The 25,429-nt window shown below is 36.4% G+C and overlaps 1 protein-coding gene across 3 annotated transcripts in view; it reads right to left on the bottom strand.

The window, feature by feature from the left end:
- The window catches only part of EPC2 (enhancer of polycomb 2), a 121,296-nt gene that overhangs the window by 54,284 nt on the left and 41,583 nt on the right, over nucleotides 1-25,429 (bottom strand). For all 3 annotated transcript variants that reach the window (XM_040475006.1, XM_040475005.1, XM_040475007.1), the window contains exon 2: nucleotides 18,967-19,126. In XM_040475006.1, coding sequence (XP_040330940.1) covers nucleotides 18,967-19,126 — 160 coding nt within the window. The remainder of the gene's footprint in view (nucleotides 1-18,966; nucleotides 19,127-25,429) is intronic.

Below are 25,429 nucleotides of genomic sequence, written 5' to 3'. Positions count from 1 at the left end.
CCAGTGGATTTTAATTAGTATTTTAGTTAAAAATAGTTAAATCAAGGAATAGTGAACAATGGCCTACAATGAAATCTGGCCAGCAGTTTGTTTTTGGTAAGGCTGTGAATATGTAAAAAGATTTTCACATTTCTACAGAGTAATTAAAACAAACTGTTTTAAAGAGAAGAAAAAAAGAAGTAAAATACGTGGTAGAGACATATGTGGTACCCAAAGCCCAAAACGTTTACGATCTAGCCCTTCACAAAAAAAAAAACTTGCTAACCATGGTTTAGATTAGTAAAGAAGAACGAATTGCTTCTGAAACACTGGGGTATGAAAGATAAGGAAAGATTTACTAGGGAAGTAGTTTTCACAATTTCACTCTCTGGAGTGTGGTTTCTTCTCTCTTGGCTATCTCTCAGGCTCATCACCCACGAACAAAGAAAACAATCAATATGGCAAGTTACTAGGAGATACTCCCTGAAATACTCTTAGGAATGTGAACTAACAGCAAGAAATCTGTTGTTGTTTAAAAAATGAAATCATCCTAAGGACTGTCTAGCTCTGAAAAGCTGAGGTCTGAATTTGGCCCTTACTTCTAGGCCCTTGCAGTCACCTACTTCTTTTTATGAACTGACAAAAATCAGAAAGAACTAGTCACTAATATGCAGAATGGACCACTATAATTTGATTAGTATTATGAAAAAGTATAGACAATTCTGCTATAACATGAATTCCTAAAAAAAAAAATCCTCTATGTAAAATTATACACCAAAAATAACAGGCTTACAGAAACACTATATAACTTTATCAGAGACAAAAGAAACTGTAACTGTTATATTAGCATATAAGCCACTCAGAGTGGCTGGCTACTACCTCAAGGGATACTAAAAATGCACACAAAAAACAGTAAAAATGCACAAAAATAACAGAATAGATTGCTGGCTTGTGGGTGCTGAGACAATACAATCTGGAGTGGGTCTCTGCATTGGGGCTCCAGAGGAAATGTAACCTGGCACTAGCTAAGAGCTGTGCAAGGCTGGGTACACCTCTCTTAGAAGGGAAGCATAGGTTGCAGACACTCTATTTTAAATTTTCTTATGGAGCTGAAAGGGCTCTTGCATGTATAGCAGCCAAGCACTAAAGCCTTTGTGCCTCCCTGTTGAAGATTTTTAATTCTTTTTTTTTTTTTTTAAGCTTATTTATTTTGAGAGAGAAAAAACAGAGGGGCAGAGTGAGAGGGAGACAGAGGATCCGAAGGGGGCTCTGCGCTAACAGCAGACAGCTTGATGCGGGGCTGGAACCCTCGAACCACAAGGTCATGACAGGAAGTCCGCCGCTTAACTGACTGAGCCCCCCCAGCCGCCCGTGAAGATTTTTAATTATTTTCTCACTACTCCAGTCCCCTTTGGCAAGGAAAAATCATAAAAGAATCAGGACGACTTCCACATAATACTGGGATCATTCCCCCCCACCACCCCACAGTGAGCAATCACTATTGTTGAGCTAACTGGTATTAGAGGAACATGTGCAGCATAAGAGACTGGACAACAAAACTGTATTCCTGAGGACAAAAGAAGTAATTTTATCTGAATCACCTGTCTTGATATTATTTTTCCTTACAAGATTCTAAATAATACAGATTGTCTATGTCACAGCTCTTTTTGTAAATAAGTGAGATAAGTGAATAGAGAAATGTGCATGAAAGTATTTCACAAGCACCCATCTACATAATTATTTAGACATCTATGCTATTATTCATGTCCAATTTGTACCCAAAGGATTTTTAAGGGGTGGTGGTGGGGGTTATAAAAAAAAAGTTTGATTTTATTTTTTAATGTGGCAAAATATACATAACATAAATTTATCATCCTAACCATTTTTTTTAAATGTTTTGCTTATTTTTGAGAGAGACAGAGCTCTCACTAGAGCCAGAGAGGGGGAGAGGGAGACACAGAATCTGAAGCAGGCTCCAGGCACTGAACTGTCTGCACAGAGCCTGATGTGGGGCTTGAACTCACGAACCATGAGATTATGACCTGAACCAAAGTCGAACACTTAACCAACTGAGCCACCCAGGCACCCCTCATGTGAACCATTTTTAAGTGTAACAGTCTAGTGGTATTAAGCATATTCACACTGCTGTGCAATCATCACCACCACCCATCACCAGAAGAACCCAAAGGGTTTATTCCATAATTTCCTACTAACATTCCTTGTTATGTTGCCAAAAATAAGGAGATAATTAGTACTACCTAGAAATAATACCTATCTCTTACGTGTATCACAGGAACCGTTTACAGAGTGAATCAAACGATGTTTGTAAAACATAAAAAATTCATGGCCTAGCACTAATTCTATTTATTAAGTGCTTACTAAATACATCAGGTAGAGAGATACGTACAGTAGATGAAGATATGTATCCCTGTCCTAGAGGCTTCCACGTCCTTCATTTTAAGTATGATAGTATTGATTATTACTTGCAAACACTCCTGGAGAGGGAAAAGAATTTTTTGTCCACCATGGTTTTCCTCACAAAGTGAACCTTATGGTCACTGGGCTTAGAACACTGTTTGTTCATAGTCCAACAAAGTGTTACCCTATATCCTTTGAATTACTTGATCATATCTAGTTGAACTTTTTTCTATCCTCTGATTCAGATGAGTAGTTTAGCCAAATGTCACCCTTCTTTCAGTTACTTGCAATAAAAAAGTAAATTTAGGTACACATTTCTGAACTTTAGTTCTTTAGAAGGGGCTTATACCACTGCTGGATACTGTGTGCAACTGATGAAAACAATTTAATATCCCTTTCAAAGGAGCAAACCCTTAAAAGAATTTTGTCAATAATCCCTCTTGTTCTTCCTCCTCTACCAGGTCCCATGCGGCATGGCTCCAGCAAAGAGAAAAAAAAGAAAGCCGACCACGGGGCGCCTGGGTGGCTCAGTTGGTGGAGTGTTCGACTTCAGCTCAGGCCATGATCTCATGGCTAGGGAGTTCAAGCCCCACGTCAGGTTCTGTGCTGACAGCTCAGAGCCTGGAGCCTGCTTCGGATTCTGTGTCTCCCTCTCTGTCTCTACCCCTCCCCTGTTCATGCTCTGTCTCTGTCTCAAAAATAAACAAACATTAACAAAATTAAAAAAAAAAAAAAAAAAAAAAAGAGAGCTGACCAGAGGATACACTATCAATATTCACAAACATGACCATAGAACACACACCCCACATATTAAGAGACCTAAAAAACTCACTGTGAAGGAGATGGAAATACTAGACGTGTGCACTGCTAACAGGTTCAACAAAGCTGTCTGGTTTGAAGAAACAGGAATGTACCCTACCACATATGGGTATGTTTGTTCAGAAAACACCATTAATATAAAGATTCACCAAAGAAGCTCTATATATTCGTCACCTATGTACATATCCTCACCTTCAAAAACTTGCAGAGGGATGGACAGGAGTGTATAGCACTGGCTCTGCATTTCTTCTTTCCACCCAGAGTACAGTAATGAGCATTCGTCCAAACAATGAGCAAACTAGGGTCATCTGTGTGGTCTACAATGCATTTAGTAATAAACTGCTCTGCACCAAGACCCAAGAGAAACTGCACTGTGCTCATCAACAGCATACAATACCTAGCAATGATACAATCCTCACTTGCACTGTCCCTGAACCATTAGGGGCAATGCTGACTCCTGAAGACATTTTAAACAGTATAAACAAACAAACAAACAAAAACAACAACAAAAAATATAATTAAGAATAAAAACTTCTGGGATGCCTGGGTGGTTCAGTTGGTTTAGTGTCTGACTCTTGATTTCGGCTCAGGTCATGATCTTGTGACTGTTGAGTTTGAGCCCCTCATTGGGCTCTATGCTGACAGCACAGAGCCTGCTTGGGATTCTCTCTCTTCCTACCCCCCCCCCCCCCCCCGCCACCACCCCTTTCAAAAATAAACAAACATTCAACAAATTTTAAGAACAAAAATTTCTGAAGAAGTTCCTCCTCCAGGGCAGAAAAAGCCTCTTGAGGCCATCATGTTTGAGAGTCTGGCCAACGTGGCCAACTGGCTAAGCTGATAGCTATGTTCTGGAGAGGAAGAAGTTGGGAGTTCGATCTATGGAAGATCAAAGCCCAGAAGAGGGAGACCTCCTCCCTCTCATCTTAGTTGTAATAAAATAGTCTATTAAGGAAAAAATAATCTAACAAAAACCCAATAGTTAATGTGAGTAAAAACTGTTTAAAATAATTACAGTTATAAAACAAGGTGGGAGTGGGGTTGGGGGTAGGCTGTCAAATCCAGCTTGAATACTTCCAGTGAAGGGGCAGACAGATGTATTGCTTGACAGTTGTTTTCAACCTTAAGTCAATATTGGTCTTATATACTTTCTTCCCTCACACTTCTAATAGTCACATTTACTTTGAAATTAAAAAAAAAAAGTTTTCACCTAAAAATTCACTCAGGCACACACATATTCTAATTTGATATAGCAGCACACTGTAAGCAAAATTCAGATTTAAAACAGTTTTACAAATGGATAAAGTGACATAAATGAGAAAAGCAATTCCTGATTTAAAATTTTTTAGCATCAAAATTACTCCATTTTTATTAGGAAACATTTTTAACCTAAAGTTCCTTATGTTCTGGACAGGAATCAAAGAAAATAAAGAGACTGTAATATAAAATATAAAATAAAGAGACTGTAAACACTAAAGGTAGTGAATATGGAGACAGTATTTATTACTACTCTTTCAGAGTCCTTTCCTTACAAGCTGATTTTTCTCAGAACTGAACATGTACTGTTGAGGGTCTATAATTTGCTAGGTACTAAACAATAGAAAGGAGGACAATGGATGCCCAGATTAAATGCTTACTGAGAATTTTTTTTTTTTAAACCTTTGTGCAATTTGTCAAGAAGAAAAAACTAGAACAAACAGAGATGTGCCGGGATATCTAGACTCTAATTAGCTTTACTCAAATTATATAGCAGTTACTCTTTTCTAGTAAACAGAGGTAAAAGTCTTAAAAATTAACAGTTCCTAAGGGTAGTCACAGACCAGAACCCAGGTGTTCAATTAATCACATGATTCCTTTTCCTCATGTTGGTGGAAAAACACCAGGTGTAGGAGAAAATTATATAACTAAGGTTACTCAAGCAATATTTTAATAAAGTAAAAATCTCAGCATCATAAAGTAAAATCTAGATAGTTTTCATTTTTAGGAAGTTTTTTCTTATTCCTGAAATCTATTCTGAATTTTTTCCCTCTTTCAAATCTTCCCTTTCCTCTTCCCTACCACCTTTTTCTCTTTCTAATAAACCAGTGCTGCAGTCATATTAAAAAACAATACAAAACAAAAAAAGTAAGGTAAAGATCAGATGTATCAGCTAATTTACATGTTAAGACAATTTAAAAAGTAACATAATTTAGAGCAGGAAATACCTTATCTTACAGATCAGAAAACTGTGAGAGGTTAAGAACCTTGGTGAGTTGAGCACAGGTTTTAGGGTTTTGATTCATAGGGCTCAGAACTTACCCCATTACACCACAGACATGAAATTAAACCCTTCTAATCATAACAGCAGTAATGAAAAATTCTTTGAATTTCAAAGGGAGCAAAAATATAGATAAATCAAAAGATTGTTTTTGTTCCACTTTGGACTTAAATGTTTAAGCTTATAAATTACATTTAATAAGCAAATATCATGCATAACAAACCAGCTGTTGTGAACCAAATGTATTAGGTACTCAAGGATTTGTTAAAAAACAAACATTAAAAATTAAAAAGAGAACAAACTCTAGTAGAGTTTTTTACTTAAAAGTTATTTCAGGTCAAGAACACTTCCAACATTTACCTATGAATTATCAATGGTATTTATTGTAAAAGGAAGCAACCCTCATTTGTATAAACTAAGCCCCTACTTTCATGCATCTTTAAACTTCGTAAGTGTTAACTTCTGGAAACTATTTGCCAATATCTGATCCCTTTAGTTCAGGCAACAAAATAAGACCTAGGTACAAGTGCACCTTGTTTGCCAAGGCCCTTCTTTGAAAGTATTAACAACACCACTTTCTAAGAGTGCCATTTACTTATAAACTCATTGGTGTATCTCTTCTTCCAACTCTGCATTTCCTTTCCATACAACTTTCCAAAATTATGTTTATTGATCCAATGAACCCGGTAACAACCAATACTGTCTGTACCTCAAGTACAACATGCATGACAGGCTCCCTTCTAAACTGGAATAAATATCAGTGCCATAAGGCATAAAAAAAGGTAGATACAAGGACATCCCAGAGAGAAGAGCAGAAATATACACAGGGAATATGCTTAACTACAAGAGATAGAAATTATCAATAATGAGTCTGGATAGAGGGCTCTATGATCCAAATCCACCTTTATATAGCAGAATAAGGAGTCAGAACTATACAGTCATGAAGCTGCATGCACATATATAACATGTGTATTATTTTTTTAAAAAAGCAGAATTGAACAGTTTTACAAATCTTACATCAGCAATGCTATCGTATACCTACCTAAACCTCAGTTAAACAGAACCTAGTATACATTAAAGTGGGCTCTGACTAGGTAGACCTATGAACTAGGAAGCAGTTCAAATAAAACACCTTCCTGGGATTCCATACATACTTCTTAAACCTAAGGAAGTCCAGGGATCTGACAAACGCTCACAAGTTTCTCCTTTACATGAGTATCAGCCAAGCCTTTAAACCAGTGTTTCTCAAACTTTAACATTCACCAGAATTATCTGGATGGCTTGTTAAAACAGATTGTTGAACTTGACCACCAGTTTCTGACTCAGCAGATCTAGAGGAGGGCTTGCTAATTTTCATTTTTAACAAGTTCCCAAGTGATGATGAGCAACTTTATGAGAACCTCTGATCTAAACCCAAGTCCTTGCTCTTAAAGATCATAAACTTTACTTATGCCTAATTTGAAATATGCTGAATTTTTAAAATTTGTAAATTTTTAAGGTCTCAGACTTCAAGTAACTTTCAAAGACAGCTGATGACAGCTTAGTGTATCTCAAAGTTCGGAAGCAACATCGCCTCTGCTTGGAGCTCTCCAAGGTTCTAATAACCTCTAAGCTCAGCAGTTCTCAATAGAGTACCAAGAGATTATGAATGCAGATATAGCCAGAACTCTTGACTTTAACTCTCCAAGATTTCCCACAATTATAAGACTCAGCTACAGACCTTACTTATATTCCTTACCCAATGTACAAATAAAACAAAGTGCAGGAGAGTCCAAGACCATTTCTACAAGATCACATGCTGATCCAAGTCTCTCTACTGCCCCCTCCAAAACAAACAAAAAAACCAAACCAGGTTTATACTATAATCAGGATTATTTTTAGTCCTTCCGCTGACTAGCCAACTATATCCCTCTCCCACTCTGAAAAACTCATATTTAAATAAATAACAAGTATTACTAGTCAAAATTAGTAGCAAAGATGACAACTATGGGAACCACAAACTATGAGAATGGATGGGAAAGTGGATTCTTTGAGAGTTTCATGGAGAGATTTCCATCATCAGAGAAGGACTACAGCCTAATGATACTAGATAGGACCTAAATGATGTAACGATGGTTTTAAAAGGAAGTCTCCTAGTATTCTCTCTTCTCCTTCAGACCATTCCTCTCTTGTTTTCTAACAACTCAGTAGGCAACTTGGGTAAAGGACAGTAACAATTCAGAAGATAAAAATGTTAATGGCTCCTTTAAAAATAAGAAGAAACACTCAACCTCATTCATAGTAAGAAATCCAAATTAAAACTATACTAAAAGAAACTAAAGTCTGGATTTTGATCAACAATGATGTTCCAATATTGGTTTCTTAGGTTTGACACCAGGTGCCACAGTAATGCACGATAGTATTAGAGGAAACTGAAACTGGGTGAGAGGTATAAAAGAACACTACCTTTGCAACTTTTCTATAAATCTGAAATTTTTCCAAAATAAAAGGTTTATTTAAAAGAATAATGCACTGAGGTATATCATCTCTCACCTATCAGACTTGGAAAAAATTAAAAAATTCTAAGGCAGTCTTTTGACCAGGCTGTGATGAAATAGCACTATAATGCATTGCTAGTGGAAGTGTAAAACTGTAGAACTCCTATAGAAAGCAACTTGGCAATTTCTGGAATACATATAATCACACCTTTATGAAATTCTGTATGTTCACAGTTCTTCACAGAAGCACTATTTGCAATAACAAAAGACTGGAAACAATCCAAGTTCCCTTCTATAGGAAATGGGATAATAATCTTGCACAACCAAACACAAAGAACTATTATGCAGCAGTAAAACAGAAATGAGGACACATTCTACATGTTGATATGGGCTAGTTTCCAGACTATACTCTTACAAAAAAGAAAAAAAAATCAAGTGCCAAAATGTACACATAGTATGTTAACTTTTGTGTAAAAGGGGTATAAAAATATAAATTCTTAAGTGCTTGAATTTGCATAACAAAACCCTAAAAGAAAACATAGCCTTAAAAAAAGTAGTTTCTTATAAGGGGAGGGTGACTGGAGGCTGTTTTTCATATACTTTCTATTTTGAAATCATCTAAATGCATTACCTATTAAAAACAAAACCGTATTACTTTGTGAAAACAATTTTGTGTTTTAAAAAAATATTCTGAGTCAGTGATCTCTGCGTTCTACCTGAGATTCTCCCCTACTTTCTGTTCAGACCTCATCTCTTTCTCATTCACTCTCAATGAATCATTCAACAAATACAAAATGAGGGCAAAAGCCTCACTTAGACATCTGGATGCAGACAGTATCTTAGCTTAACCAGTACAAATTAATTCTACAATTATATGTGCAAAAATATACATGCTATTAATAGCTAATAGTATAAATAATAAATAAGTCAAAGAAAAAGAATGTATCTTCATAGCGCACTAAACAGTTGGAAACATGAGAAATTAAATACCAATATTCTTATAGATTTAATTTTAGCAAAGCATTGAGTGGACCAGGAAATTAAACTTAGTACAGATATCATAAAGTTTTGAAATAGAAATCCTAAAAGATTTGAAAAATTCCAAACGTGTAAAACATAAACTGGAGGGCAATGAATAACTAATTTCCTTTACTAGAGAGACTCTTTGCCAAATAAGATTTCACCAAGCTAAATAAGCTTCCGACTCTTGGTTTTAGCTCAGGTCATGGTCTCACAGTTTGTGAGTTCAAGCCCCTCATCAGGCACTGATGGTGCAGAGCCTGATTGGGATTCTCTCTCTCTCTCTCTCTCTCTCTCTCTCTCTCTCTCCCTCTCCCTCTCCCTCTCTCTCTGCCCCTCCCCTGCTTGCGCTGTTTCTGTCTCTCCCAAAATAAATAAATAAACTTAAAAAAAAAAACCTATACATTTCAGATTTCAAAACATATTACAAAACTACAATAATCAAATTAGTGTATAGGCATTAAAAGAGACTTGCAGACCAACGGGATCAGAGAATCATAAAATAAACCCTCACAAGATGATCAAAAAGGGTGTCAAGACTACACAATGGAGAAAGGACAGTCTCATATGGTGCTGGGAAAACTGCAATCCACATGCAAAAAACATTAAGACAAGCCTTCTTACATTATGTACAAATATTAACTCAAAATGAATTAAAGACTTAAACACAAGACCTGTAACTATAAAACTCTTAAAAGAAAATACACAGGAAAAGCTTCATAATACTAGGTTTAGTTATGATTTCTTCCAGATAATACCAAAAGCACAAGCAACAACAAGAAATGGGATTGCATCAAACTTAAAAACTTCTGCAAAGCATAGTTAACAATCAGGAGAGTGAAAAGGCAACCTATGGAATGGGAGAAAATAGTTTCAAACCATATATCTGATAAGAGGTTAATATCCAAAATACATCAAGAACTCCTAAACAACAACAAACCATCCCAATTAAAAAAAATGCAAAGGATCTGAAGAAACATTTCTCCAAAGATATACACATAGCCAACAAGCATATGAAAAGCAGCTCAACATCACTAGCCACTAGGGAATTACAAATCAAAATCACAATGAGATACCATCATTAGGATGGCCACTCTAAAAAAGAAACAAAAATCACACTTGGTGTGAATGTGCAGACATTGGAATGTTGCACATTGTTGGTAGGATGGTAAAATACTGTAGCTACTGTAACACTAGGGAGGTTCCTCAAAAATACAACCACTATGTGATCCAGCAATTACTCTTCCAGGTATATATCCAAAAGAACTGAAAATAGGATCTCAAAGGGATATATATGCGAAGACCCATGTTCACTGCAATATTATTTACAACAGCCAGGAGGTAGAATCAACAGATGAATGGACAAACAAAATGTGATATACACATACAATGAGGTATTATTCAGCTTTAAAAGAGAATGAAATCTTGCCATATGCTACAATATGGATGAACCTTGAGGACATTATGCTAACTGAAATAAGCCAGTCACAAAAAGACAAATACACATGATTCCACTTACATGAGGTAACTAAAGTAGTCAAATTCATTGAAACAAAAAGTAGAATGGTGGTTGTCGGGGGTTGAGGGGAGGGTGTAACAGGGGAGTTGTTCAATGGGTACAGAATTTCAGTAAGGCAAAATGAAAAACTTCTAAAGATCTGTTGAATACCAATGTGCATATAGTTAACAATACTGTGATACAGACTTACAAATTAAGAGAGAACATGTTATATTTTTTACCACAATAAAACCACCACCACCACCACCACCACCACCCCCATTTTAACCCGAAACAAGTCATGAGGAAACAGGCTGACCCAAACTGAGGAACATTCTACCAAATACCTGGCCCGTACTAAAAAATGTCGTGGTATGAAGCACAAAAACACTAAGGAATAGCCTGAAGAGACATGACAACTAAACGCAAAGCATCATCTGAAGTAAATTAGGCTTTATCTAAAAAGAGTTCACTGTGTACTAGTTTAAAAAAAAAAAAATAAATAATAATAATTTTTTCAAAGCCTAAAATCCTGTTTCTCCTTAAAATGCAAATTATATTTTACTAATGAAATTACTAATTTGCCAAGATTTACTAATACACAAAGTTGTATTTTACTAATAACAAAACCACAAATAATCCTGGGTCTAGAACTCCTTGTTAATTAAAGTGTAAACAAATAAAAACTTTCAGTATTGGCTTGCTTTCTTAGATTCGTGCTGACTACTGAAGGATGTAAAACAAATTCCTTGTAATATTATATAGCTTTGAAAATTATTAAAGCTAGTTAATGACTTGGAAAATGCTTACTCAAAGTAAAAGAAAAAAAAAAAGCAAAAACAACAGACCTATACATATATACATACATACACATCACACAAATTTGGAAAAAAGGGAAGACAACTTTTATCTCTGTTGCTTACCTTTGCAAGATGGGATTATTATTATGATTTTTTTTTTCAAGTAATCTCTATGCCCAACATGGGTCTCAAACTCAAGACTCTTGAGATCAAGACTCACATGCTCTACTGACTGAGCCAATCAGGCATCCTGGGATTACTATTCTTTTCTGCAATTAACACTTTATTTATTTCTTTTTCATCTTTGTTTATTTTTGAGAAAAAGAGCATGAGCAGGGGAGGGGCAGAGAGAGAGGGAGACACAGAATCCAAAACCCTACCCAGGGCTCAAACTCACAAGCTGGGAGACCATAACCTGAGCTGAAGTCAGACACTTAATCAACTAAGCCATCCAGGCACCCCAAGCCCAGGATTTCCTTTTCTATCAGCTGACAACCTATCCTCTATCCTGCAATTTATCCATCACATACACACAAAACTAATGGAAAAACGAATCCTTTACTCCCATTGTTGATTCTATCATCAACCACATTTGAATGGAAATGGATTTGTTTTAACATGTATCAGTATCTGCATCTTAGAACCAACCATGAGCCATGACTGAAAAACAGTATACCAGTTAAACAGGCACACCCTAGAGCCAGAAGGCCTGGTTCCAATTCTGACTCTTCCACTTGCTAGCTCCATTACTTTGGGCTCTTTTTGTAATCTTTCTTTAAAAAGAAAGTACCTCATAAAGTACCTTTGAGGCATAAGTGACATAATATATGTAAAACACTGACAGGACCTGGGCACAGCAATCGGTACAGGTCAGCTATGTTACTAAGCATTTTACCCATAACTGTGGAAAGAAAAGTTTAGTCTTCTATTAAAATTTTCAGAAAATAAGCATATAAAAAAGTACTTTTATGGGTAGGGAGCCCATTAAATTATACCAGTGGGGTAAAATGGAAGGAAATTTAGTCTTTGGTGGTAGATAGGGAGAGAGACAAAATCCTACAAAGCGCCAACACTCAGGGCAGTGTGGTGTCACTGAAGAATCTTCCGTGGAGATGCTACCTGCTAGGTGAATGTGCTGAAAGCTTATTTCTGGTAACACCTATTAACAAAATCTGGTGTGCTGGGTTATATCACAGTATCTTCTTCGTGTGGCCCCACAGGAGGTTCTAAATGCTTCAGTGCCACGAAACATGCACTGAAATATGCACCTTAAAACCAATCTCACTTTTTTGCTTTGTCTATTAATTACATCATGCCTAAAATATGCACTACTATGCATCAAATTTACCTCCTTGTTTTCTCCTGAATCTTTAACCAAGTTCTTTAATCTGTGATGCTGCATTTTACTCAAAGTCACCCCAATTTTTCAAATTTTTTAATAGTGGGCATAAATAAATGCATAAAGGCTCAAGGGGCACTCTCTTTGTACTCATTTTTATCTCTCTACCCAGACCACCAAAGATTATTTTGCTTTTTCCCAAAACACCTGGCATTACTTTAATACTTTTGAGTTTTGGCTTTCTTCCTCCTTCCTAGATTAGTAGCTCTCCAGGTACTGCTCTACATTTCAGCCTTCATGCCCACAGCTTTACCTAAGGAGACTCAGCACAATCCTGAGGAGAAAGATCCTTACAACCAGTTGATCTGAATGTGGGTTGTCCTCGAGGCCTGGCCTGGCTCACTGTCCCTGTTACCATGCCTCCAATCACCTGAACTTGGGATCTAGCTTCACCTGGAATGTGTTCTCCACAATCCACTTCTATACTTGTGGCACTTTTTTTCTAATATTTATCTGAATGCGTGATTCATTTCATGAGATGTGTGCTCAATTTAACTGCTTTACACATACCTGGCAACATTTTTACAAAAAGTGATGTTCCTAGAATGCATCCTTTTCACCAAGAAGTTTTACTGTATAAACAAAGTAGTGCTCTTCATTTGGATTCTCCAATCAAAACATGTTTGTCCCACCAGGGTAAAAGGTCATCATTTTTGTTAAAAGAATAGCAAAGAGCATTGCAAGGATGAGACTGAAGTCGAATGTTAGGCCAGCATCTATCTCACTCTTGCTGAAAACCTAGTGGAACATACAGGTCTACTTTCTATTGAATAAGTGGAATTTTTCTTCTTTTCCTAATGTAGACTTGACAATGGTCACCTTTATCAGACTGAGAAGAAGCCACCTTCACCTGTACTAAGGTATATAGGAGCATACACACAACGACAGGCACTTTCCTAGGGCTTTACTATCCTGGCTGCAGATACAAATAGCAGACTTCAATCTCCTTTTGGTGAGTTCCTCTGCCTGCCCAACAGAGAATGAGGAGGTGCTACCTCCCACCTATCCTTCCTCCTGAACTCTCCTCTTTCAGCCAAGAAGCAGCTGAGACGGTCTACTGATCTGTGTGTGTAGGTGCAGTGCAGGGAGAAGAGGAAGAGACCTTTCCTTTCAAAACAAGATAAGGAGTCTTATTTTCAAAGACCATTTAGGTGAGTTCAAAACTAGAGACAAATTAACTTCAGAACATTTATGAAACAATATTGAAACAATATCTCAAGTTCTTTCATGTTCTAAAATTCTGAGATACTTAATGTCAACTATAAAATATTACCATATTAAATAAAAGGAATAATGGAACATCAAAATAACTTACTGCAGTGTAAACAAAGTCATTTCCTTAAGGAGAAAAGTTTGGGTTCTGAATTTGATGAAGTTCTTAAATTCCAAAAGGAATGAAGGAATTATAACATCTGGGTTGAGGTACCCAAAGTAAATCTGTTGTAACAGTAAGTAAAATGGAGGTAGCATCTTATGCATGTGTCACACAACTGACCAGTGAGGAACAGTTTCAGTATCTTAGGTATCAAGACCACATGCCTCCAAGATGCCTCCATCTGTTATGCTGGAAAGACTACTCCAATGTGCTCTGATAACTTCCTCAGATTACCAGTATGGGTCACTATGGAGAACTGGTACCACAAGAGAAAAGGAAGGAACAAAGTTCTTGCATCCATATCAAGACTGGTATCATTCCATTCCCAACTCCTTCTTGGCCTAAAATGACACTGTTGTAAATAACAGAGCTCACTTTTCATTTCTAACTTGGATCCACATGGGTCCTCAATTTCACTACACACACAAATAATTTTATTTTTTTCAATGTTTATTTTTCAGAGAGAATGTGGGGGAGGGGCAGAGAGAGAGAGGCAGACAGAGAATCCCAAGCAGGCTCCACACTGTCAGCACAGAGCCCAACGCAGGCTTGAACTCATGAACCATGAGATCATGACCTGAGCTGAAATCAAGACTTGGACACTCAACCAACTGAACACCCTGGCAGCCCAATAATTTTGTTCTTATGTTTGATCCTGTGTACAATTTTGAGTCCTACAAGATCAATGTCTCAAAAATGCCAACGTGTATATACTTTTACCTTCAATCATCCATTTATTCACTCGTTTACTTATTCAGCAAACATTACACTGCTTACCTAACCACATGCTAGGTACTATACTAGGCAGTGAAATTAAAAGAAAAAAAGTCCCTGCTCTCAATGACTGGTATAGCCTAGAGAGACAGCAGAAGACAAACAATCACAACCAAAGGTAGCTCATGCTACAGTGAGGGTGTGTATGACACAAGAGGGCTTGAGGTACACAGTGCCAAGAATTCTGCTTGGAGGGGCTCAGGGAAAGGCTGTTAAATGTAATCCTGGAGATGAGATGCAGAGAATAAGTTATATTCTAACAAATGGAAGAGAGAAGTAAAGGGGTATAACATGGAGGTATAACAATATATGGCATAAGTCAGAGAGGTGCAAGGAGCTCATTATTTTGTAGCTGAAAAGTATGAAGGGTCAGGGGAAATGGCAAGAAAATTGTACTAAAACCATATTCTCGGGCTGTATGGTGAGTGAGATGAAATTCTGCTCCTGAAAAAAAACAGACCTTCACTTTTAACAGCTCATTTTGGTAAGTAAGGCTGGTGTCCTAGTGGTAGAACACACAGGGAAAAGTTAGGGGCACCTGGGTGGCTCAGTCAGTTAAGCATCTGACTCTTCATTTGGGCTCGCTTGAGATGGAGCCCAAGTTGGGCTCTGTGTGAAGAGTGTGGAGCCTGATTGGGACTGACTGACTGACTCTTTATCTCTGCCCCTCCTCCACTCATGCTCTCTCTCAAAATAAATAAATAAACTTTAAAAAAATCATACAAAGTTAAAAGTACATCCGATGGACAAAAGAATCTTTGAAAAACTCTAAACGGGTAATAGTCACATTAGTAGCACTGTGGAGTAATAAAGTAAGTTTTCTGCCAAAGCTCAGGGAAACAATGTGATGAACCTGAACTAAGCTATCCTACTGTGGCAATTATGCAATGTCTTTTCTTAGGCAGGCAAATGGAGATTCTTTCAACTCTATCATGTAAAGAAGAAAAGGAAAAAGCCAGAGCAGTATCTTCTGTAATTCCTTATATTTCAGAACTCAAAAAAAATGTTTAAAAGCCCTTCCTTGAGTGCCCGGGTGGCTCAGTCAGTTAAGTGTACAGCTGCGTACGGCAGGTCATGATCTCGCAGTTCGTGAGTTCCAGCCCGCATCAGGGTCTGTGCTGACAGCTCAGAGCCTGGAGCCTGTTTCAGATTCTGTGTCTCCTTCTCTCTCTGCCCCTCCCCTGCTCACGCTCTGTGTGTGTGTGTGTGTCTCTCTCTCTCAAAAATAAATAAACATTAAAAAAAAAATTTTTTTTAATAAATAAAAGCCCTTCCTTGAGAGGTGGGCACCTGGCTGGCTCAACTGGAACAGCCATCTGACTTTTGATCCTGAGGTTGTGAGTTCAGGCCCCACATTGGGTGTAGAGATTACTAAAAACATAAATAAACTTAAAAAAAAAAAAAAAAAGCTCTTCCCTGAAAAAAAAAAATCTCAATGATAACATGAGTTTAAATTTTAGTATAGACAAGTTTAAGGCCAGTACTAGGCATAGAAGTAAGCAAAGTGATAAACATCAATTTGATAGAAAATTAGTAGACACTGAAAATGACAATCACAGACAATATTCAAACGCGGGAAACTTAAAATTAAGTAGAAAAAGGAGTATGAAAATTTATATGTGCAATAGGATCTTATATATAGCATAGCATGTAGAACACATGTTGACAGACTAAAAGAGAAAAAGTGAAAGTGAAAATTTTCTATTATTTTTATTCTATTTTCTGTGGTAACAGAATAAAATGAAATTTATTTTTTTTTTCAACGTTTTTATTTATTTTTGGGACAGAGAGAGACAGAGCATGAACGGGGGAGGGGCAGAGAGAGAGGGAGACACAGAATCGGAAACAGGCTTCAGGCTCCGAGCCATCAGCCCAGAGCCTGACGCGGGGCTCGAACTCACGGACTGCGAGATCGTGACCTGGCTGAAGTCGGACGCTCAACCGACTGCGCCACCCAGGCGCCCCAGAATAAAATGAAATTTAAAAACCAACACAATTTTAATGTTTACTGTATCTAATGTGCCTGACCCAGATGGGTTACATGCAACTTCTTCATTCTTGGTTTTCTATAATGGTTTTTACATATGGTCCTGATGTCCAGCTACAGTGTTATTAAAATACAAAACAATAACAAATGGATACTTTGGCTTGAAAAATACTTAAAATTCCTATTATGAACCCGCTCTTTCCTGATACACAGGTAAGACAAATGCAACAAACTAAAGGGATTCAAAGAATACAGAGTCACATAAATAATGGCTGTATCATATTTCTCTCGAATGCTTGAGAAAAAAAAATTTCTGGAAATGGTTGTGATACCTAACAGCCTTTTAAAAGCCATTTAAAAACAACTATTTATTGTGCATCTATAAGCCATGCACTTCACTCTAAAGATATGAAGAGAAAATAAAACATAATCCTTGCCCTCAAGAAGCTCCTAGTCTAAAAGAAGAGAAAGAATGGTTACAAATGATTGTAATAAAATATGGCAAGTCCTCTAATAGAGGTATGTACAAGATACTGAGATTAAGTAAAAAACAGAAGTAGGACGACAAAAGTCAGGATAAGCTTCAGAACGAAGTTAGGTGTTCAGTGAGTTGCAGGAGGTGAAAGCTGACTTGACTAGCACATGCAAGGGAGTGTGAAATGTGAAATGTAAAATAACCAGGCAAATATGAGTAATTTCAAGTTAGTTCCTATGGCTAAGAGAGTGTGAGGAAGAGCAGTCAGGAAATGAGGTTAATGGAGTAGACAGGGGAAACAATCACAAAGGGTCTTGTATTCAAAGTAGAGAATTTGCCTATTACTGAACTGTGAAATCTAAACTGCCACCAGCTACAAGGTGCACCATGACTTTATGTACTATTAAAAAGAAAAAAAAAGCTTTCTGCTGGAGTCTATTAACAAGGTTAACAGAATACTCCTGCATAAACATACACTACCAAATGGTAACAATCTCAGTGTAAGATAAAGAAATAAACCAACTATGCAGAAAGAAACAGCAAGGAACTTCATTTCTCAACTTGCCCTTACATGAAAGGAGGAGAGAAAAATCCCCCTGAGAAATGAACTCCAAGCAGGTCTGTAGCCTGAACTAAAGCTATCAGTATGGTCTAAAAACAAACAAAACAAATAGGGAAAACTTTAAAGTGGTCTGATGTTGGTAGTTTCCCTAAATGCTTGGCAGAAACAAATGCAAATTTTCTTTAGATAAACTAGACTTGTATCCAGGACAATAACAATTTAATATGCAATCTTATTTCAAAGATTACCAATAAAAAAATGTGCATCTTAGATGGAAAATAGTCAGTCTTCTAGTCAGTCTTAAATCTGGAGGGGTTTCATAATTACCTGGGAACTTTTAAAAATACTTATTACTAGGATGCATACCGATGATTCTCATACAGGTAGGCCTGAAGCAGAGCCCTGGAATCTCTATTTTAACAAGCTACCCAAGGCTTTTTCTTACACAATCAGACAATCAGCATCTGTCTACACCATCAGCTGAAAACTACTGGAGACAATAAAGAACAGCAGGATTTTAAGCCAGAGAATAATTTGATCAGACTGACACTTTAGGAAGACCACTCTGGTGCTGGTGGACTTTGTCGAGAAGGCATATTAGAAGAGGGTAAGGAAAGGCGATGGAGGGATAGTAAATTTAACAGGAGGTTAGTGAAACAGTTCTAAGGCAAGGGATGGTGATCATTTAAATAGTAACAATGGGGAGAAAAATAAGAGAATATCAAGGAGGCAGAAACAGAATTTTATAAAAATTAGACGTAGGTAGAGGGATAGAATCTAATTCTAAAAAACTTCTGAAGACTCACCCCTAATCAGCATTATAGCCACCGGGCTTTAAAAATTAATCTTAAATTTGAGTACAACAATCCACCAACTTTTAGTTGTATAATAAAGTTTAAGTACCACACCAAATCCTAATCTACATAAACATCAAATGTTCCAAATGCAACTAATGCAAATTCAGATGTTAAGCATACAGAGATTTTATTCTTTAATGTTTTACATTTCTATTAATCAGTGTGCATGAACTGAAAAATTAAAATCTCTTTGGGCATAGAAAAGAAAGGATATTCACTGGTAGATAAACTTAAATTACAAACAGAAAACAATGAATCAACAAACTTACGCTGAATATGAATGAACTGTTTTGGCTGTTTAAACTCTCCTTTGTACAAGCGATTGTAATAGTTGACGTTGCTCTCTGCCTCAGGAACTGGAATGACCATGCTCTCTTTTTTTTCTCTAAATACTTGCTGTGCTGAAATAGCTCGCTGTAAATGATGTTCCTGGAAAATGTAAAGTAGGCAACATAAGTTGTTTTAATAATGTTAATTCAATGCATAATTCTATTTAAAATTTACTTTAATAACTGCAAGGTGCTTTAAGAATTATTTATAAATAGTTCCTTCACCACAGAACTATAGAAAACATTGCCATTGATGTCCCTTAATGCTGTACTCATCCTGATATCACCTTAGATATTTATAACTTTAGTAAGTAGAATTTTATTCAAAGGTTAAATATACACATATTCGCAAACTAGAATTTAACATCTCAATTACAAGAAAATTGATCCCGTTTGCTAAATTAACAGAGGTGTCTGGCACCAATACCAGAAATACGGGAACACATGCAAATGACAGGAAAAGAATTGTGCCACAGGTTTTAATTATCTTCTGCATTTACACACCTGAACTTTAACAGTACAAACTAATTCCAAAAAAAAAAAAAAAAAAAAAGGAAAGAAAAAACCATGTTCAACAGACTACATTACTATCACAGCAGGAAATATTTCTAAACTAAGGTTAAACAAAAGTTCCTATGAAATACATCTTGATTGCAGTAACTTTTATTGTGCCTCTACCACTTAATGCCTACTTTCTCTCAACCACAAAAGGGACCAATGCCATTCCCAACAAAGCAGTATTACTTTGTAGATGGCAAATTAGGTCAAATCACTCCCCAATAAATCCCCTTCAAACTCAGGTTAAAATTATCACTGACTTACAAGGCCTTGTTTCTTTCTGACTTCTCCCTACCCATCCTTTATCCTAGCCACACTACCTTTCCTTAAGGTTCCTAAATTGCCAAATGGATGGCTTCTGAAATTCCTTTAAGTCTCAACTTATCAGAGATGGCTTCTGTGATTTCTTTATCTAAAAGATAAAAGAGTACTGGCTAAGAATTTTTTTTATCGGTGTCATTCTTTCAACACTTTTCAGAGCATCTAGTAGACACCAGATACTACTCCTATTACTCAGAATTGTTAAAAGAGGATGAGACAGACTCTGCTATGAAGCAACTTAGCTAGTAGAAGAGAGATATCTCAGTATGCAATCATGTTTGGGCTTGACAAGCATGTCTCCTCAATTAGTGAAAGACTGTCTAAGGAGGATAGAGAACTATATCCAAAGAAAGTAAAATCTAAACTAAGACTTTCAGGATCAATAGGGATTTAGCAAGGCAAAAGAGAGAGAGGAAAAAAAAAAAAAAAAAAAATCCAGGCAGAGAAAACACAGCGTCCAAAATGGACAAAAGCTCAGAGACATTCAATAAAAGGCAAGCAGTTGAGGTAAGGGACAGGCAGGTGGATGCTAGCTTACATTTGAAGAGTTTCTCCATTTTCCATACCAGGAAGAAATACATTTTCTTCATAGGGTGGGATCTCAAGTTGGAACATTAAACACACTTCCCTATACAAATATTACTATCAATTTAGAGTCGATTAGTAACAATTTTTGAGTTAACTAAAAAATATGAGAGGATCAAATACACCCACAAACAGTATCAAGAAATTATGAAAGCCAGGTTTTGAAAGAGCAATTTCTGCATTATTTAAGCCTATACTTTTCTATTACCTTGCTGACATTTCACCTCTCCTGGTCAAATAAAGTGATTCAATATGTGATGCCACCTTGTATTTATATAATGTTTTATACTTCTCAAAGTATATCCACAATCACATGCTTATTATTATGCATATGCTTATTAGCTCCTCAAAATTTTGAGACAGGGATAGATACTATTACATTAATGAGACTCAAGAAACAAATGATTTGCTCTTAGTTGTGGTATAAATTACATGAGGGAGTCAAATTTCAGGACTCTGACCTAAGTATTCTTTGATTATTCCATCTTTACTAGAATGGGCTATTAAAAATTTTAAAAAAATCTTTTAATTCTAGTAATCTAGAAATATGGTCGACAAGAGGAACTGAGCTAACTGGTGACACACATTTTTGATTTGAAGAGATTCTTTCTCCTCTAAGTACAAAACATTTTTAGGTATTACCAATTACTGAAATACATCTTTAATAGACGAAGATTTAATATTATTTTAATTTTACATGTGAGGAAATTTAAAAATAGACTATAGATGACTCTCTTCTTAACACAGCTGGCAGATGACAGAGCTGCAGCCAGAAATTAAGGAGCCGACCATGACACACTCCCCCATTTTAATTTACAGACCAAATTTAGCTCTAAAAATAAATTCTCAGCTATCATTTCCTTCCCCATATTATCAGACAGCTTCTCAAACTAAAAACTCAGAAAAACACAACAATAATATGGCTTCTAGAGGCCTGTGTTTCATATAATAACCATAGTCAGTGACAAACAGACAAAATCCTGGAAGCAGGTAGAAGAGTTTTCATTTATCTTTATTAGGGCAAGCAGTTGGCAGGAATAATGTTGATTCCCTGTTACATCCTGCATTATATGTTGGTGAGGTTACCTGGATTTTTAAAAGCATATTAAAAACCAAGCATGACTTGATTTCTTTTCCATTAAGAAGGCATTCTTTTGACCCACCAACTCCACTTTTGAAATTCATCAAAGGCAACAGACAAATGGGAACAATGACTAAATAAAATGTTCATCAGTGGCTCAGTTGATTAAGTGTCTGACTCTGGATTTAGGCTCAGATCATGATCTCTTGGTTGTGAGACTAAGCCCCATGCTGGGCTCTGCACTAAGCATGGAACCTCCCTGGGATTCTCTTTCTCTCTTACCTGGCCCTGTCCCCCAAATGCTCTCTCTCTTAAAATAAGTAAATAATAATAATAATAATAATAATAATAATAATAATAATAATAAATGGCATTATTTAAACACCAAAAAAAAAAACCCATGAAGTCTAAATGGGAATAAGTAGGGAATTATAAAAATTTATAATTTTTATTTTATATTTATGTAACATAATTTTATTATATAATTATATATACTATAATTTTATATATTATAAAATAACATGTATAAATATAAATGAATATGTGTGTAGAGAAAACAGACTGGAAGAATACAGTCTTTTATACACCACAAAATACTTTTTAGGTGGGTCTTATATTCTTCTGTGTCTGTCTGTTCTCTATTTTCTGAAATAAATCTGTATTAGTTTTTAAGTTTAAACAGTGAAATAAAAGCTTTGCGTCTGAAATTGAAGGGACTCACCACCAAAATACACAAAGTCACTTCTTATGATTACTTTGACATTCTAAAATAACCTTTCAAAACTTACTATGTTATACCTAAATAAACATTTTTTGTTTTTCTAGATATTTACATCCTTTGTACCTTCTGTTTTTCCTAGTAATGTGTGAAATTATACGATAAATCATTAAAAGAAAATGAAAATAAACTAAATAACTCATGACTTTTAGTCATACATAAATACTAACAAGCACAATCTTGCAAAGTGCAGGAGAGAATTTTGTTTTTTCTTTTGGAGAGGAGTAAATTAAAGTTCTATGACTACATCGGCAGAAATCAGCAGTGCTGAAATGTGAATATTTGTATGTGTGTCTCTATTCCATCTTACCAAGCTCAAGCCCCAACTTGTTGGGTCTTAGAATGTATTACTTGAGATAGGCAGCATACAAAATCAAAGATTATTCATTGGTATTTTAAAAATTCACATGCAAAACCCCCAGCAAAAGACAGCAAACTGAATCACTACCTTTATCTACTTCACCACCCTACAATAGTAAACTTACCAGTAAAGGACTAAGATGCTTATAAAGCCACAATAACAAAGAGAATGAAAAATAAGCCATCAGCACAAAACAAAGTGTAGCAAAATCCTAGGAGATCAAAATCAAAAGATCAAGTTTTGAATCCCTGCAGAGAAGGAAGAAAACAAAAACTGAGCCCATCTGTCCTGCAGAAAACAAGATAACGGGGATTTTGAAACACTAGCTAGAAACAGCTAGAATAAGACACGTCCTTCTTTGCCTATTCCTCAAAAAGGAGATCATTCTACACAAACAGAAGAGGGCACCACAGAACCAGTAAAACTGTGAACTACACACTTAACTACAAAAATGAAGAGAAAACCTAGAAGTCTATGTTATTATTAAAAATAAAATTTTAAAAAATGCAACTATGGTTCTAATGATAAATTCTTTCCACTCTGCATGAGGGAAGAACAGAAAAAAACTTCAAGAAAAATACACCAAACTTAAATATGCCCCAAAGAAACATTTAGGGATATGAAAAATATCTTTGAATCAGAAACTCAAAAACTAAGATGAGAGAAGGAGGGTAAAAGACTCAGGAAAAAATAGGAAGAGTTGAGTAACTCAGGAAAAAAAGAAAAGACAATTATCACAGAGACAAAGACTAAAATTACTAGTAGCCAGGTACAAAATATATTCAAACAAAAACGTGTTGCATAAAGGTTGTCAAAGGACCAAGAGAATGAAAATCAGGTAAAGAAAGTAGTAAAACGAATAAGAAAGATGGTAAGATGTAAAAAGAGACAAAGAAGGAAAGACAGTCATATAAGTGGAGTCTCTGATGAAGAAAAACAATGCAACAGAACTAATTTTTTAAATTATTATTTATTATTGAGAGACAGAGAGAGACAGGGCATGAGCATGGGAGGGGCAGAGAGAGGAGGAGACAGAGAATCTGAAGGGGGCCCCAGGCTCCGAGCCGTCAGCACAGAGCCCAATGCGAGGCTCTAACTCACAAACCGAGCAAGATGATGACCTGAGCCAAAGTCAGATGCTTAACCAACTGAGCCACCCAGGCATCCTTCAGAACTAATATTTAAAACACCCCCCTACCAAGTGTCTGGAAATAAGATATGAATCTGCATATTGAAAAAGCCCACCAGGGAGCAAGATGGCATACAAAACTCTGCACCACCACAGACACAAACTGACAGTGCTTGGTGCAAACGGGAGAAAACACTCTGCTCACAGCTACCCTCTTGGGAGGGAAAGGGAAGAGTAGAATGCACATCCAACATTCCAGCTTTTGGGGAAACTGCCTAAGGGACTATAACTTCTGTCTCCCCTAAACCAGAGGGCTGAATGAATCAACATTCTTTGGATGCCTGGTAACGGTGGAGAACAAAAGAGAGCTCAAGCTCAGAGCCTTGTTGCAGCACCAAAGAAGGTATGGTACTGCAGCGAGACCAAGGGGAATTAAAGATTACAAACTCCAGAAAACCAGTAACACTCTCTAACTAGGAAATTATGTGCACATGCCCAGAAAAGATGTATCTCCAGAAAAGGTTTGAAGGGCTTCCAGATTCCCTGTCTGGGCGAACGGAAAAAGGTCTTCCGGTATGAAGCCAATTTTTAGACACTGGGAGAGGTGGCTATTTTTTAAAATGGACAAATTAGGGGCAGCTGGCTGGCTTGGCAGGATGTGACTCCTGCTCTCAGGGTTGTGGGTTCAAGCTCCACTTTGGGTGTGGAGATTACAAAAAATAAATTACAAAAAATTTGAAAACTAGGGGCGCTCAGGTGGCTCGGTTGATTAAGTGTCCAACTTTGGCTCAGGTCATGATCTTATGCTTCATGAGTTTGAGCCCTGCTTCGGGCTTTGTGCTGACAGCTCAGAGCCTGGAGCCTGCTTCATATCCTGTTTCTCCCTCTCTCTCTTTCTCTCTCTCTGCCCCTCCCCTGCTCGTGCTCGCTCTCTCTCTCTCTCTCCCTCTCTCTCTCAAATAAATAAAAAACATATAAAAAATAAAAAAAAATTAAAAACTAAAAAAAATAAAATGCACAAATTATAGCAAAAAACAGGAGAGAAATACAGCCCAAAGAACAAAATATATCTCCCAAAAATGACCCTAAAGAAATGGAGATGTGTGAATTATTTGACGACAAATTTAAAATAATCATCTTTAAAAAATAATAAAATAAAATAAAATAATCATCTTAATAAAGCTCAATGTGCTACAAAAAACCATAAATAGACAACTAAATGAAATCAGGGAAACTGATGCATGGACAAAATGAGAATAGCAACAAAGAGATAGGAAATACAAAAAAGAACCAAACAAATTATGGAGCTGAAGATTGCAATAACTAAATTGAAAAATCCACCAGAAGGATTCAAAAGCATTCTTCATCAGGCAGAAGAAAGAATTAGTGAACTCAAAGATCGATCATTTGAAATAATTTAGTCAGAGGAACAAAAAAAGGGGAAAAAAAAATGAAGCCTAACAGATTTATAGGACACTAATGACAGACCAAGATATGCATTAATGAACCAAAAGGAGAAAAGAGAAAGGAGCAGTGAGCTTGTTTGAAGAAATAATGCCTGCAAATGAAATCTGGGGAAGAATATGGACA

Source organism: Herpailurus yagouaroundi, unplaced genomic scaffold (genome assembly GCF_014898765.1).
Source record: "Herpailurus yagouaroundi ecotype Mexico unplaced genomic scaffold, PumYag 140, whole genome shotgun sequence".
Taxonomy (NCBI): Eukaryota; Metazoa; Chordata; class Mammalia; order Carnivora; family Felidae; genus Herpailurus; species Herpailurus yagouaroundi.
This window is presented reverse-complemented; position numbering and strand designations above follow the sequence as displayed.